Source organism: Stegastes partitus, unplaced genomic scaffold (genome assembly GCF_000690725.1).
Source record: "Stegastes partitus isolate 25-593 unplaced genomic scaffold, Stegastes_partitus-1.0.2 Scaffold310, whole genome shotgun sequence".
In the NCBI taxonomy this organism is placed as follows: Eukaryota; Metazoa; Chordata; class Actinopteri; family Pomacentridae; genus Stegastes; species Stegastes partitus.
The window spans coordinates 521,345-536,955 of NW_007578041.1; the positions used below are offsets into that span (position 1 = coordinate 521,345).

The 15,611-nt window shown below is 41.2% G+C and overlaps 1 protein-coding gene across 1 annotated transcript in view; it reads right to left on the minus strand.

The window, feature by feature from the left end:
- Nucleotides 1-1,961: 1,961 nt before the first annotated feature.
- The window catches only part of syt16 (synaptotagmin XVI), a 43,345-nt gene continuing 29,695 nt past the window's right edge, over nt 1,962-15,611 (minus strand). The window contains exons 5-7 of the mRNA XM_008283418.1: nt 12,515-12,976; nt 11,458-11,647; nt 1,962-10,735 (exon numbers count right to left, since the gene is read on the minus strand). Coding sequence (XP_008281640.1) covers nt 10,422-10,735; nt 11,458-11,647; nt 12,515-12,976 — 966 coding nt within the window. The 3' untranslated portion in view covers nt 1,962-10,421. The remainder of the gene's footprint in view (nt 10,736-11,457; nt 11,648-12,514; nt 12,977-15,611) is intronic.

Below are 15,611 nucleotides of genomic sequence, written 5' to 3' on the forward strand. Positions count from 1 at the left end.
TAAAGTTCAGACCCTACAATATAACTGATAAAACTAATGAACCTTGTTGGCTTAAATATAAACGTTACGACACTATAACAATAGAAACTTTGCACATTTACTGAACTAATCTGAATATTAATGTGAAGACCAAAGAATGAATATTATTCATTGTGCAATTTACCCGAGTTCTCCCCGTGCAGCGTGGGTTCTCTCCGGGTTCTCCGGCTTCCTCCCACAGTCCAGAAACATGCTGAGGTTAATTGGTGATTCTAAATTGTCCGTAGGTGTGAATGTGAGTGTGCTTGGTTGTCTGTCTCTAAGTGTAGCCCTGTGATAGACTGGTGACCTGTCCAGGTGAACCTGCCTTCACCCTGAGTCAGCTGGGATAGACTCCAGCCCCCCATGACCCTGGTGAGGATTAAGGTGGAGAGATGATGGACGGATGGATAGATGGATTTACCCGACTAAATTAAATATTGAGGTTAAGATCTGACGATATTCTTCATGGGAAACCCAATGAACAGTTGGTTCAGAAGGTCGGTCGGGTTGGTTTTGTCACCCAACAGGTCAACCAATCACGGTGGTAACCAGTCGCCTTCCCCCGCCAGAGGTGGGTCACATGAGCAGTTTGGTTGCATTTAAAGCAAATTGCTTGATCGACAATTTCTGCAATCTGCTGAAACAAGTTTCCGCTGTAGGGTGGAAAGACTCAACCTCTGAGGTGATGACATCTGAGTCCACCAGCTGAGGTGGTCCAACGTCTGATCAGGAAACATCTAGGGTGCTTTCCTGTGGACGTTTTCGGTACAAGACCTGAGGATAGATATGGGATAGAACAGGATTATACGTCTCACCTGGCCCGGGAACACCTGAGGATTGTTCGGAGAAACTGAAAATGTTGTCGGGGAGATGGACGACAATCAGCACCAACAAGACCAAAAATGGATATTTCAACACGTCCTTCCTGAGAAGAACGCCTCGACGATATCTGAATAATGTTAAAAGGTTTCACACTTATCAACGCCTGTCAGTAGGTCTTCCAGTGTCACAGCAGTGAGTAACAGCAATTTGAAAAGGTTCAGGGACACCAGCGACGTCAAACAGGTCTAAAAAGGTTGGACGCTAACTCATACAGGTGTGGTGACTTCTATAGACGACGTTTTTAAAGCCGTACATGAGCCGATGTCGTACAGGTCGTGTTTTAGTCACAAGCTTCTCTCACACATTTCCAGAAACTAGAAGACGTTTCCTTTAAATGAAAGCTGCACTTCAGCCTTAACTGCTCCTCAGTCATAACGTTTAACTGTAGATATACCAAAAAAAACCCTTAAACAGGTGTCGATGTAAGGTGGAAGCTTCCTTCATGAACGAAAGGATGAAGGTTCCAGCGTACATGAACTTCCCATTTAAACATCATAATGCAGAAGAACCTCAACTTCTACAACTCAGAAAACAGTTAAGGGACAAAACGAGATGCTTGAGTTTGAAGTTTTAAAGCAATATTTCCAATAAAAAGACTGTCTAGGGGGTAAAATATGCAGAATACGTATATAAATATGTAGAAATACTAATACTATATTATAGTAATTAAGTCCGTCTAAATTGGAACATCACAGAGGTGCTGTATTTGAACACCGGGAAGTTTCAAAGCAAAGTAAACAAAGAATAAACCAAACAGCTAATAAACAAGCTGCAGATCTGTTAGTCGGTAAAATCTGAGGCATCTGTTCCCAAAGATTAAAGGGATGAACTCCTCCAAAACACTTAAAAAACACACGAGATACTTTCCCTAATCTCTAATCCACGTCGTGGGATTTCATGCCAGTGTTTAGGACAAAGACTTAAACCTGGAAATCTCCCCCTCGACTCGCCGGGTGGTGTTTGTGTTGTTTTCTCGCCACAAAAGCCTCATTTTGAAAATGAGGAGCTCGGCGAGGAGACGAGATTCCAGAGAGCAGATGGCAAACAGACGCAACCACGGCAGGGATCTTCTGGCTTTTATTGGCAACGACAAAACTTGGTACAAAAAGTGCTTTCTGGGTGCCGTGGTGCTCGGCATGCAGGAACCGGACCAGGGCTGCAGGACCGCTCAGGACCAATGGGTTTGTCTGGAGACTCAGACAGTCTCATCTGTGGGCTTCGATTTAGCCGTTAGATTTACTTTGAACTGCAGCTGCTTCAAAACACACTAACTTTGACTTTATGTTGCATCCCTGCCTCAGAGAAATACCATTTAGTTGCTAAACATTAGCTTAGCTGCGCAACATACTGAGGTGGTTGGGGTGGATGGAGGGTGAGCAAAGCCTGCCCACTCCCACCAGGTCTGTGGTAGGCTTAGGCAACAAAAGCAGTCAGGTTAAGGTTAGAAAACACTGTGGTTATGATTCATTGTAAACAAACACGGTGTGTCTCAAGTCATTGTGGACTTTTTCAGTGTTGAACCAGACCGCGACTTTTCTCTAACCTTAACCAAGAGCCGCCAGCGCCTGAACATCACCACGAAACTGGTTAACTTTGCTGTACGCTTACAAAAAATACAGCAGAAATCAATCAATAACTTCAAATATTCAGAATAAAAACACTGAGAAAGAGACATTTCTTAAGACTAGCTAATGGGAAGAAGCTAACTGGACTAATGAGACTTCTGACCCCACTCCTCTTTGTAGGCTTAACTCAAGACTTGAACTTCTGTAGTGTACTTTTAAAGCCAGAGACAAAATGTTCACAGTAAAAAAGCAGCTGCAGAGAGTTCCCAACCAACTCCCGGGGCTAACGCTAACTAGCCTAGAGAAAAATTTTCACATAATTGGAAATTCCTAATTCCTTTAAATTGCACTTTAACGTATTTAATGAAGTGAACCTACATTTGCTCATGGGTTAAAAAATGAACTTTTATTCAGTTTAAGATCTGTTTGTTGGCGTTTTTGGTTTTGACAGCGATTTGACTTGACCCCTTCCTGGATCCGGCCCGACTTCAGCCCTGGTCCAGGCCTCGTGAACAAACCTCCCAACGCATGCAGTCCGACAGCAGCATTCACAGGGAACAACAAGAAGGCTTCATGCAAATTTATATCGTCTCTGCGACATGGTGGATATGTTTCATCTCAAAATGTTACAGGCACTTCATCAGTATTACAACTGTATTACATCTGCAGCACAATCTGATTGTCTCACATCTGTAATACAAACCTGGGATCCTGGACGGAGCATGCAGATCTGTAAATACAATCCTGGGAAATATTCAAGAACATTAAACATTTACTATTTTAAAAAATAGAATAGATATGGTAGATTTTGTACAACAACTTAACATGCATAAAATAGATCCATCTGTGCAGTAAATACAGCTCATGTCACTACTACACTTACAAGTATGAAGCCGGTAGAATAGGAGTGCTGATATCAGTCTGGTGACGGGTAGAAAGAAAACTTAACCTTAACACCAATAAATTCATTTAAGGACAAACTGCACGACTTCCCCCCAAACCCTGTAGAAACACAACAAAACTGCTTTGGAGTTTGTTGAGGTCACTTTTTTTTTTTAAGACACATATTTCCGAGCTAGCTAAATTACAAAGACGAATCAGACTGTTTGCTAAACGTCTCGTCAAATCGCAGCTAATCAACAACCGACACCTGCAAGGTTCTGGTAATTTCAACATGGTACTTGAGGATTTATGGTATTTTTTTCTTTTCCACACTAAAAACAAAAGGCGCAAAACTGAAAGAATTTAATTAAAATGAGTGTTTACTGGCACTGACATCATGCTAACGTTAGCATCTTGTCAGTATAGTATCGTGCCACACAAAACAGCTAATGAGCAAATTTCCGTATCTTCTACAGCGAGTGACGATGCTAAAATCTGACCAGATTCATGCTAGCAACAACCCTTTCAGAGCTAAGTTAGCTAATATCATGATTTCAGCCACTGTACGCATATTTAAGACACTTTGACAGGTTTCAAATTTTTTCTTACTGCTAAAATATTAACATGAAAATAGCAGCTGCAAAGACTTTCCAACAACTTGTGGGGCTAACGCTAATTAGCTTGTATGCTACAGATAATAAAGTCTGTCAGTGACGGTTGTCGTTTTAGCTGTTCAAAAAAGTATTCTTTTGTCTGGAAATCCCAATCAGCTTTTAAAAAAATTTTAAAAAACGACTATTAGTTTTGAATATTGACAAAAACTGAGAGAAAAAGGAACTGATGAAAAGCTAACCGAACAGTAGCTATGAGGATTCATTAGTTTTTGTAACTCAAAACTACATTACTTTGGTTGTTTTTTAAGCAGTACAGTGTTTTTATACCGCTGAAGACAAAATATGAAAGTAAAAAAGCAGCTGCACAGAGTTTCTAATCAACTCGTGGGGCTCGTGTTGATGAGCTAGCTAGCTGGCTAGTTGTCAGTGACCATCATTTCAACAGTTGGTTGTGAAAAATGTCTAAATGTGTCTGGAAATCACTGTTAAGTTTTGGAAATTGACTATCAACTTCAAATATTAAATAAAAACACTGAGAAAGAAAAAATTTGCTAGACAAGCTAATGAAAAAGAAGCTAACAGGGCGAATGGGACTTTGTAAGCTTAACTCAAGACGTTTCTTGCCAGTTTGTAGGGCTAATGTCAACTAGTTAGCATGGTGAAGCTCATTAAATCTGTCAGTGACCATTGTCACTTCAACAGCAGCTTCAAAAAAAAAACTTCTTTTGTGCGAAATAATGGTCAAATTTTTAAAAATGTCTTAATTTTAAATATGCCCCCCTAAAAAAACCCAAAACGCTAACCAGGCTAATGTCGCTCCTGGCTCCATCTTTGTTGGGTTTAACTCAAACTACATTATGTTGGTCTTTGTGTACGATGATGCTCTTATACAAAATAAGAAGCTTTAAAGCTGCAGCACTCCTATTAGCTTCATTTACACCTGAAACAGCCGTCACTACACATCTGCAGTTTACAACACCTACAGCTTAGTTTCCGCTTTTCACAGATACAAAATGAGTCCATCAGTTGTGCCCCTTAACCTTTATACTAGAAAACAACAACAACAACAACAAAACCAAAAACTCATCTTTCTGCTGCTGGAAGTTTCCCTGAATACACAATAAATCGTGGAAGAAACAGAAACTGTTCGAATCATCTGAGTTGTCTCGACAAACACTTGTGTGATTCAAACACCTCATAAAACTAGCTGAAGTATAAAGCGAGTCGTTTTAACGTTTAATAGCTAAGTTTGACCACGTGGAACAACATTACAGATATGAACGATGTGGCTTTGACTGGTCACAACTTTTATTCCAGATATCTACAACATCATTCTGACCAGCTGGTACCACAGTTTGGGATTTCTGTAATTCAGTTTTGACTGGTCAGAATACTAATTCTGGTATCTAAAGCATCGTGACGACTGGTCTGAGTTGTTGTGCATGGCTGGATGTTGTTGTGTGAAGCATCTGAACAGCAATGCGGTGGATAAGATGATTGGAAAACGCTATGAAACAGAAGAATGTCATCGGCATAGAGTTTGAGGAGAACGACTAGAAACTCACTCGAACTTCGGATTGATTTGACATGGAGGTGAAATGGCGATTGTGGTCACGAAAGAAAGCTGCTAGAAATAACTGTAGCGTAATTTCAACGAGTCAAAACTCTACTTCGAGATATCCGAAGTTACGTTTCAAATGGTCACCATTACAGTTCAAGATATCCGCAACATAATTCTGACAAAGCGGAAGCTAATTTACGAGATTCCATATTGAAGATAGAGGTACAAAAGCCAATTAGAGGAATTCTGTGAGACATGCTAATGGAAAAGAAGCTAACCAGGCTAATGGTTTCACTCAAAACCACTTTATTTTGCTGTTTAATCTGTTCTTGCGCAAAATATTCATAGTTATATCCTTTAGATGCCCAGTGAAACTTTAGAGCTAATACCTGGATTAATTCAAAGATATCTTAAACTAGAATTATGACCAGTATGAATTAAATGGTGGAAGTCTGAAGCTGTAATTACAAATAGTCTGGATTTACACTGCAAGTTGCACTTTTTGACGATTTAAATTATGAATATGTGCAATACACATCCAGCCTAGAGATTAAATGTTAAAACAGTTTGACGAGTGCAACGGTGAGGATGAAGGTTTAGCGGTGAAGGACCTGAATCTGACTTATCACACGCTAGCGTCTCCTTGTAGCCTCAAAACTTCTTGCATCTTGCGAATTTCGTCACCTTCCCAAAGAAAACAAACGCTGCTGTAAACACGTCTGAACCCCCCGAGGGTTCGGATCTGCAGGATCTGTCGACACAAACAGGTTTAATCCCCCTCTGGGCTGAACTGCAGCCTTCAGACGGGAAGAGGATGAGCGTTAGCGTCATCACACTGTACAGCTGTAACTACCAATTACCAGCAAAGGAGAGAGAGAGGGGAGGAAAAAAAAAACACACTTCCAGGGTAATTCATCGCATGTTATTAACAGCTGCAGCGAGATATTTAAAGCCTCTTTTCAGCTCAGCGTTGATGGGTGTTGAAATGAGCTTTGGCCCGCTGAAGGAGGCCGAGTTGAGGCCAAATCACACGGTGGAGCGCTGATGAGGCTCATCCCGGCGCGCTGAGAGTCTCCAGCTGCTGGGCTTCCTGCATGTAGTGGCACCAGAATATGAATGAGCTCTGCATATGAATGAGGCGCCTTCCTCCCCCCAAGACTCTCAGCTCCGACTCCCCGGCCGGATTCTGTTACAGTAATTCAGATATATATACAAACGCTGTAAAACACAACTGATATCTAGATGTAACACTGCCTGTTGTGTAAACGCACGATTCTGTTTCTGTTACTTTACTGGAGTTGAAGCTGAGTTTTGTGTAAACCTTAGTCTTGTTTCTTTTGTTTAAACGTGTTTTTCTTTGAAATTAAACATCCATTTAAACATAACGAGACCCGTTTTGTTTCAGTTTTCACTTTGAACAGTCGGTTTTTTATTCAAAATCAGGAACAATGTGGATGTCAGGTGTATCGTTTCACTTGTCTGCCTGGCTTTCCACTGACTTTGTTAAATTACACATCACTGGCTGCGTGGTTTTCATTATTATAAAGGAAAAAACAACCAGGGATGACCGATGTAGGCAGGTGTTAACGGACGTGAATCAGTCCATTTTTCTTTTTTAAATGTCTGCTGGGATGTAGGTGTCATTGCTTTGGTTGATTTTAAAGTGCAACATTTCCAATTAATAACTGATTAATGTATTAATGTCTTTGGGCCCACTGCTCGCTAAACTCCTCTTCAGCTAATCTACAATGTCTGCCTCGGAGTATCATCTCAGAAAATGCTATCAGCAGATACTGAATATTGAGAGACTTGGATCCTTGATGAACAACCAGAAGTTTCCATCACATCAATTTTCTTCAAACTACAAAAAAAAGGTCTACAGAGAGAGTTTTCAGTTTGCTTAGACACTGGATTTGTTGCTTATAAAACATAATTTAATAAAATGAGGTGAACTCTCAGCAGCATATTTATTCAACTCATATTTCTGAAATGAAAACGAGGCATTTGTAGTTGAAATTAGTAAGAAAAAGATATTTAAATGAAGCTCTAATAAAGATCAGCTGAATAATTATCTGCTAATCTCTTATTTTCCGTTAGTTTTAGAGTTAAATTATTCCACATACATTTCCAATTATTATTATTTTTAAAATAAATCTAAATTTGTATTTTCTGCATCTTTTAGTGTTCAAAAAGCACTTTCGCACATCAGACTGCTTCAGTCCTGTGACCTTTTGTTTATTTTTCCTTTTTAATTTTTCACCGAACCTTTTTAATTGTTAATCTCTTTTAAATATTGCATTAGCTCGGGGAGCACCATCAGAAATCCGTTGTGTTGTTTTTGCACAGCAGCACGACGACAGTAAAGACTCTTCGGCTTTCTAATCAGGTTTCGTGACTTCCTCTAGCTTTGGGAAGCGATTCACCGACTGAGTGCCGACGTTCGTTCTCGAACTCAGCATGAGTTCGATTATCTGCTTTTGTTGTCGCGTAACACCGAAGATCTCCAGTAAATCCAGATTAATTAGGCTTTTTTGGGCGGATTAGCTCTCCAACAGTGGCTCCAAATCCCCAAATTACAGCCACAGACTCCCAACGAATCAGCTGTCTGCTTCAGTTTTTGTCAGATTATTATTCATAGATTATTATTATAGAAACTAAACAAATCAGTCGCTAGTTTGGTGGCTGAAGCCCAAACGGAATCCGTGGAGATCGATAGATTACAAAACAGAAATATATTTGGGTGCACTCAGTTCAACCAGACTGTGAGCAGTGAATAAAGCTGGTATCTGCACAGTGTAAACCTTAATTATCAGCAGCTCTGTGACTTTTTACTCACTTCAAATCAAAACAAAGCTTGAACTTTTGGTTTGGTGACATAATTACTCAGTAAATTAACAAACTGTGATATTATTCAAAAAAATGATCTAAACCTCGATGTGCCCTCTTCACACTGCTGGCTTTTCTTACTGTTCAACTGCAGATGTGTGCTTTTAACCATCACAAAGACTCTTTCAGCCCTTGGCAGGACGTAATCTCATTATATAAACTGGGAAAATGCAGGAAGGGATGGACGGACTGGTGTGCTCTGAGGGCGGAATGTAAATGAAGAAGACCACCGATAAACTGTGGTCACATGCAGCCATTTGTACTTCTGTAAACTTTGTGTTTTGTTTTTGTTTTTGTTCTTGTGTCTTTTGTTGCCGACAGAGAGTGAACCATGAAGGACGATGAGATGGAGGAAACATTCCCAGTTCAGCGTCGACATATGAAATCCAAACGCTTTTGTTCCCGACGGGATGTGATGCTGATATTTCGCTCGGTTTTCTTCTCTGTGGTTGAGTTTCCACCGATTCTCCATCCAGAATGGCCAAAAACTAGAAATAATAATCCGTCCACACACACCTTCAAGTCCTTTCTAACTCGAGAAAACAAAAAGTGCAGCAGGGAGGACAAACTAAACTAAATCAAGCTAACGCCTCGTTTCCACGCAGCTCTGCTAGCTGCCCGTAACTCTGTGTATTATAGTGTTGAGTGAAAGAAAACGTAACTAAGAAGCTAATTTGATCAGTTTAGCGCTGTTTAGTTTTGAACTATGGAGCATTTACGGGACAAAAACTGTACGTTGCGCAGCGAGTGTGTGTTAAACGAGCTAAACTAGCTTCTTTTTATTTCCAACGACAGGTTTCCAAACTGTGCTGAAGGCAAAGATCTCCAATCTGCAGCGGTTTGGAGAGGCTGACCGTGTGTACGAGTGTATTGAGCTAGAACCAGACAGTTTCACCACAAACGTCCACAAAGGTTTGCTGCAGCTTCAGTGGAAACAAGACTTTGACTTTGAACTAGTGTTTCAGAAGTTAAACGTGGTGTTTAAGAGCAACTAATGTTATGTGACCGTTGGTTCCGTCGTTTCTACGTTGTTTTCTACATAAGCAGCCGGTAGCACTGCGTTGCTAGCTCCTCATTGGCACAAAGTCTTCGCTACTTCATGCAAATCAACTGGACACCTCTAGAAACTACCGAAAGACTTTAAAACTGACCATTGTTGATGTAAATTTAAGACAGATATAGGAGCTCTAAATGTTGGTAGAAACACTTTTTTGGTGAAAAGTTTCCAAACAAGGTGCCACGTTGGTCCAGTTTGAAATTCACGAGTCACATGTGAAGCGTTCGTCCAATCAGGTGCAGCCAAAGTTTGCATAGTTGCAGGAGGGTGAAGCCTGTATCAATCGTGTATTGCTGTCAGCCCATATCACGTCCACTGTTGGGAAGAAGCACAACCCTGACCCTAAAAACGCCGCCGTGGTCACCATAACTCTTCTACAACAGCTGCAGACTAGAGTTTTGGGGTTCAAGAAGTCTGCACAATATTAACATCTAGAAAACGACTGGCGCAAAACCATCAGCAGTAGGTCACCAGCTGCAACAAAATGTGGTTCACGTTAATAAAAATCGACTGTGACTGACCGTCAACGCAGTCAACCAACTAACTAGCATCTTAGCTAATTCGTTAGCTCTGAAATCCAAAAAAGATCAAAATTTTAAGGCAAAACCTTTCCTAGAAAACTAAACATGAAAGGCGGAGGTTCGTAAACGTCTGAGATCATGGATTTCCACTTTACTTGCACACAGTGCTACGTGGAAACGAGGCGTAGAGGATCTTGTTTGACATTTCTGTGAGCTCTTATTGGTGGATGAATTTATGCTTCATGCTGACACAAACTAACCAGCTGGGTTTGATGTTCTTCCAGGTTTTGATGGACGTATCGATGGTTCTGGAATCCTTGAAACCTCGTGCATGGTCCTCACCAATGAAGCCTTTTCTTTCATCTCCAGTTTCCTAACTAAACAACCTTTAAAATAGAAGAAAAAAACACTAAATCCTGTTGGTCTTGGGCGTTACGCCTCCAGCAGGACGTGCCAGCGGCAGACCTGCTGTCCTCGACTTTCCTTCATGTCCTGCCAGTGCAGCTGCTCCTCCTCGCCGCTGCTGTTCTGGCCCAAAGCGATCCATCCCACCATCTCTTTGCGCTTCATGCTGCGCCGGTTGTAGATGGACACCAGCAGTGTGACGTCCGACAGCTGGAACAGCGCCACCTGGAAGACGAACGTCTCCTTGTAGACAGGGTTCGGTTGGCCGCGACGCACCGACGTCTTGCAGCGAGAGATCTCCTGACCAACCGAGTTCAGCAGGGTCAGCCGCCCGTAAGTGTCTGGACCAGAAACACAGGGATGAAAAGTGAGTTGGTAATCTAATAGAAACTGTTGTATTCATAGTGCTTTACATTTTTACATGGTTCCAGGAGAGTGCTGCAGGAGCACTGGGAGCAGACCAACACTGCACACGGAGAATACTCAGACAAGGAGGGCAGCCAAGTTTAATTCAGGTGCAGTTTTTGATTTATGTTTTTATGATGACCCTTTGTATCTCATTAGAAAGTCATTTTTGGGGGTATTTGGATTTGTAGTTGAAAAAACAAGACACATTTTGCCTTTTAAAGTTGTAAAGGAGATACTCTGATGTTTTGTCATAGAAGTCATAATAATCAGATGAATGAATAATTAAAGTAATCATCGACTGCAACAGGTTTTTTTTACTAAAATTGGGGGTAAATATGGCACATCGCTGTTTTAGATTTTTTTTTTTTAAATGGCATCTAAGTCTTCAAAATTCTTAAAAAGTGAATTTGCATTGCTAATCAGTAAGTTTATCTCATTTAATCTTGTTTTTTTTGAAAATCTGTTCAACAGAAACACATTTTGTGGGTACTTCAAAACATTGAGCAGCGTCAGTAATAAACAGGCTTTATATTTTTTCCTAGATCTGATTGCTAGCTTCTAATTATGACTCCCACATGTATAAAGGCTCTTCTTCTTAACGAAACTGGTCAGAAATCCTGTCATGAAGCAGAAGTAAAGCTCCTCCATAGCAGACCTGGAGGCCTGTTGATGGCCAGGTTTCTGAAGTGGCTTCCCTTGATGAGCTCCACAGACATCCGTCCCGTGGTGGCGTTGTAGGAGAGACCCACCAGCAGCTCGGGGACGCCGCCATGGGTCAAAGACTGAGTGGACGAAGCGCTGTCGCTCTGAGACACAGCAGACAGACTGAGCTGGGAGTCGACACTCTGAGGACGAAAACAAACATCATCCGAGTCGTCTGGACAAACACTCAGTCAGACACTTTCTGAACGCTAGCTGAAGTGCACAGCAAACATTTAACACAGCACAGCAGGGTTTGACTACACAGGGTTTTTTTTTTCTTTCAGTTAGTTCCACAGATAGAGGAGATTCATTGTTCCCCTAAACTGTTTTAACAGGATTAGCAGAAGTAACAGCAGTGGCTTCAGTGGATGAGACGGTTATAAAATGCCCCAAAAATGAAAGGTGTCATCGGCATAGAGTTTGAGAGGAACAAGAGCAGTTGTTATCGCAGTGGTGCAGTCTGTTTGTAAAGAAAACTCCTTCCCACTTCTGTAGCTTCTAACATAACCGCAAATATCTGCACTGCTGTTTTACAAAGTATAACTCTAAGACATCTGTAGAAATCCAGTCTAAAAAAGAAATGAAATAGAAAGAAGTCATCAGCGAAGAATTTGTGGCGAACCAGAGCTTCGTTCATCATCACTGAGGTAGAATTTTACGAGAACTTCATCCTCAGACTGCTCTGATATGTTTGTTGTATTTTTGAGAAGTGAGCTGCCCCCCACTTGCCGTAGATCAACAAGACTACATCTATCTGCACCGCCATTTCAAAAATCTAAAACTATTGAGACTTTGAGAATCTATGACATCATTCTGACGAAATTTACGAGATCCAAATCCAAAAAGGACAGCATGGACATCTTGAACTGAAGGGAACTGAATATATCTTGAACTTGAACTATGACTAATCAGAAACAAAGGTAGATATCTAAAACTGGGATTACAACAAAGTCAGAGTTTAACTACATCTATACACACTTACTAGTCTTGGCGTCACTGCTCCGACTCACCTTGAGGTTACTTCGAGGCTCCAGAACCAGCGTCGTCTCCATCGTCCCTCCATCCGGGTCGAGCCCTCCCAAACGCAGAACCTTCTCGCCCATCATCCTCTCCCGGGACATCCTTCCCCCGAGGGCGTACAGCCGGAACCGGACGGCCGACATCTGCAGGTCGGACGGTTCCAGGCGCGAGAAGCGAAACGTCTCGTTGAAGTGCGGCAGCGACCCCCTCTGGACCGACGTCTTGTGGCGCTGCTTCTTGGACGGCAGCAGGACCATGTGAACTTGCCACGAGTCCATGCCGCTGCGAGCCTTGTCGGGGATGTCCCGGGCTGCCACCACCGAGACCAGCAGCTTCTCCGAGTCCGGGTGGTACTCCAGAGACAGGACCAGGTCTCCACATTTAGAGATGGGGGTCCGAGGGGAGGAACAGACTGGCTGGGTCGAGACCTCGTCTTGGGGAGGCTGCTCTTGCTGGAGAGGTAGGAAGAAAAAAATTAACTAAATATTGTCCATTTTACGTATTTCTTGGCGAGGAACAGTTGCCAGAAAACTAGCTAGTTGTGGCTCCCGCGCAAGGACTAGTCCTGCACATAAACCTCAATAGAACATTAAATTGTATTTTTTGAACTTTGGTTTCCATATTGATTAAACCAGCCTTTTCTAAGGTTTTCTACTAATCAGAGGGTAAAAGCAGAAGGTACAGAAACTAACTATATAGTGGAACCAGGTGGTCTTGTCATTGAATCCCAAAAATGGCAGCAGGTAGCATTTTAACAACAAATACAACCAACTAGACCTGTGCAGGGACATCGAATATGGTTTCCATGTCGAGTAAATAGTATTAAGACAGTAGTGGTAGTTCTGTGGTAGCAATATACTTATTTCTATATAATTATCGAGCTAATTTTCTTTCAACATTTTGTAAAGAACGCAAAAAAAAAAAAAAAACGCAAATTTGGCTAGCGTCTGTTAACTGCTTTGAAGTGAATGACCTAGGCTGTGTAGTGTCGTCAGAAGGTGGCGCTAGAGGCTACATGGCTGAAGTAAGCAAATTAAAAAAACCCAAAAAAGAAAACCAGTTGTTTGGTATCCGCTAAAAAACCTGAAAGAAGAACAAACAAGCAAAACTTTGTTGATTTACGAGACAAAAAACAGGAGAAAAGTTATAACCGTTCTTTCATGCTAGCTGGTATGAAACGTGTTTCGTAACATTCGTAGATGAAGATAGCGGAAGAAAGAATTAAAGAGTTAAATGTCCACGACACCAGAACTTAATCAGAAAAGCTGTTTACGGCTCCAATGAAGCTAAGTTAAAAAAAAAAAAACTAAAAAAAAAAAGTTAAAAACCAACTCAAGCGAGAAGCATTTTCACGAAATTGTGGAGGTTTTTTTTTTTTTTTTTAAATTTTTTTCCATTAACTTTTTCTAATGCAATACTGGAAATGTCATTTAATCCCACATGAGCTGGATCAGATGTTTGATAGCTAATAAACATCTTATTCTGTTATACTACCATTACTGGCTAAACTACAGTTTTCATTGACGAACATCTCACTTCCTACTCGGACAATGTAAACGCCAAAGCTGTATTTTGACTACATATCAGAATCAATCGAGAAATAACCTGCGACTATTTTGAATCTCACTTTAGTGTCTTTCCACCGTCTTGAGGATTTCCTGCTTTTCCTGGTCTTACGTGGTGCGATTAAAAGGTTCTGGGACTGTTTGTGTTGCGGATGCATGGAGGGTGTCACGGCTCCAAGCATGTATATGATTTCACCATGGAGCTCAAACCTCAACAGGGCACATTTTGTGTCCGGCCGAAGATGAAATTCGAGTTAAAGGGCCGTAGTTTTGACACAGTTACAGAGATTCAGCTCATCGTAGACTGTGCTTTTTACATAACAGGACTTCCAGGCGCTGCAGGAGCACTGGGAGCAGAGCAACGCTGCACGAGAAACTAATTATGTTGGAAATTTGGACTTATGGTCAAACAAAACAAGACATCTGAAGATGTGACATTCAGCTCTTCAAAGCTGTCGTGTTAAATTTTGATGTTTCATTATCATTAAGTCATAATAATCAGAATAATAAATAATCACATTTTCAATTCAGTTGTATCTAAATAGCTGCAGTTCACAACGTATGACATCTCATAGTGCTGTAGGTGAAAAGAAACTCAACAAATCCAAAGTAGTAATGACAATAATGGTCACGTCTAACCATTTGTAGTTTGATCTTTTAGTGAATATGCCAACTGCAGCCAATGGAGTCTAGTTGTGACCAGTTTTTGACTAAAATATGTTTAAACATGGCAGGTTGCTGCACTAGAGTGAAGAAAAATGACTTGAAAAAGGTTAAATTGCATATAAGTAAGTTTAAATTTAGTTTAATCTGAAGCCTACAGAAGCATGTCAATCATAAACAACCTTTATGTTTCCTCTGGATCTAATCATCAGCTTCTACTTTTAAGGGGTTTCCTGGTTTTCTGTTTGTAAATTATGATTCCTGCACGTTCAAAGAGTCTTTTTCTGAGAGGAACTGGTCAGAAATCCTGTCATGAAGCAGACATAAACCTCCTCCTCCTCCTCCTCCTCCTCCCTTCAGCAAACACAACATCGATTGTGTCGAGTGTTGACAGAGCGGCCGAGTGTCGCCGTCGACATGGCAACCGCAGAGGTGATAATATAATCAGAGAGCCGCCGTCGCCGCCGCCACCGCCGCCACCGCCGGAGAGAATCGAACCCGCAGGTCGAAGAAAAAACACCCAACAGACGCTCAGCTGATGAGGATGTTTACTGAACAGTTCTAGTGCAGCAGCAGCAGCATCACTGCATCACTGGACGTATAAGTCGGGCTGATGGAGGTTTGTTCTGGGAGATAAACACTGTAAACCCGAATCATGGGGCCAGAAACAATACGATAAAAATGATGGAACACATATGGTTCAAAAACTGTAAAATCTGGTGAGAATAATAGCACATATCTGTAAAGTACTGATTTTTTTTAAAATAAATTTTTAGCTCATTTAAAGTCAATAAAACAGGTTAAACATAGTAAACTAACAAATTAGTGTTTGCAAAAAAAAACAGATTAATACTGTGGA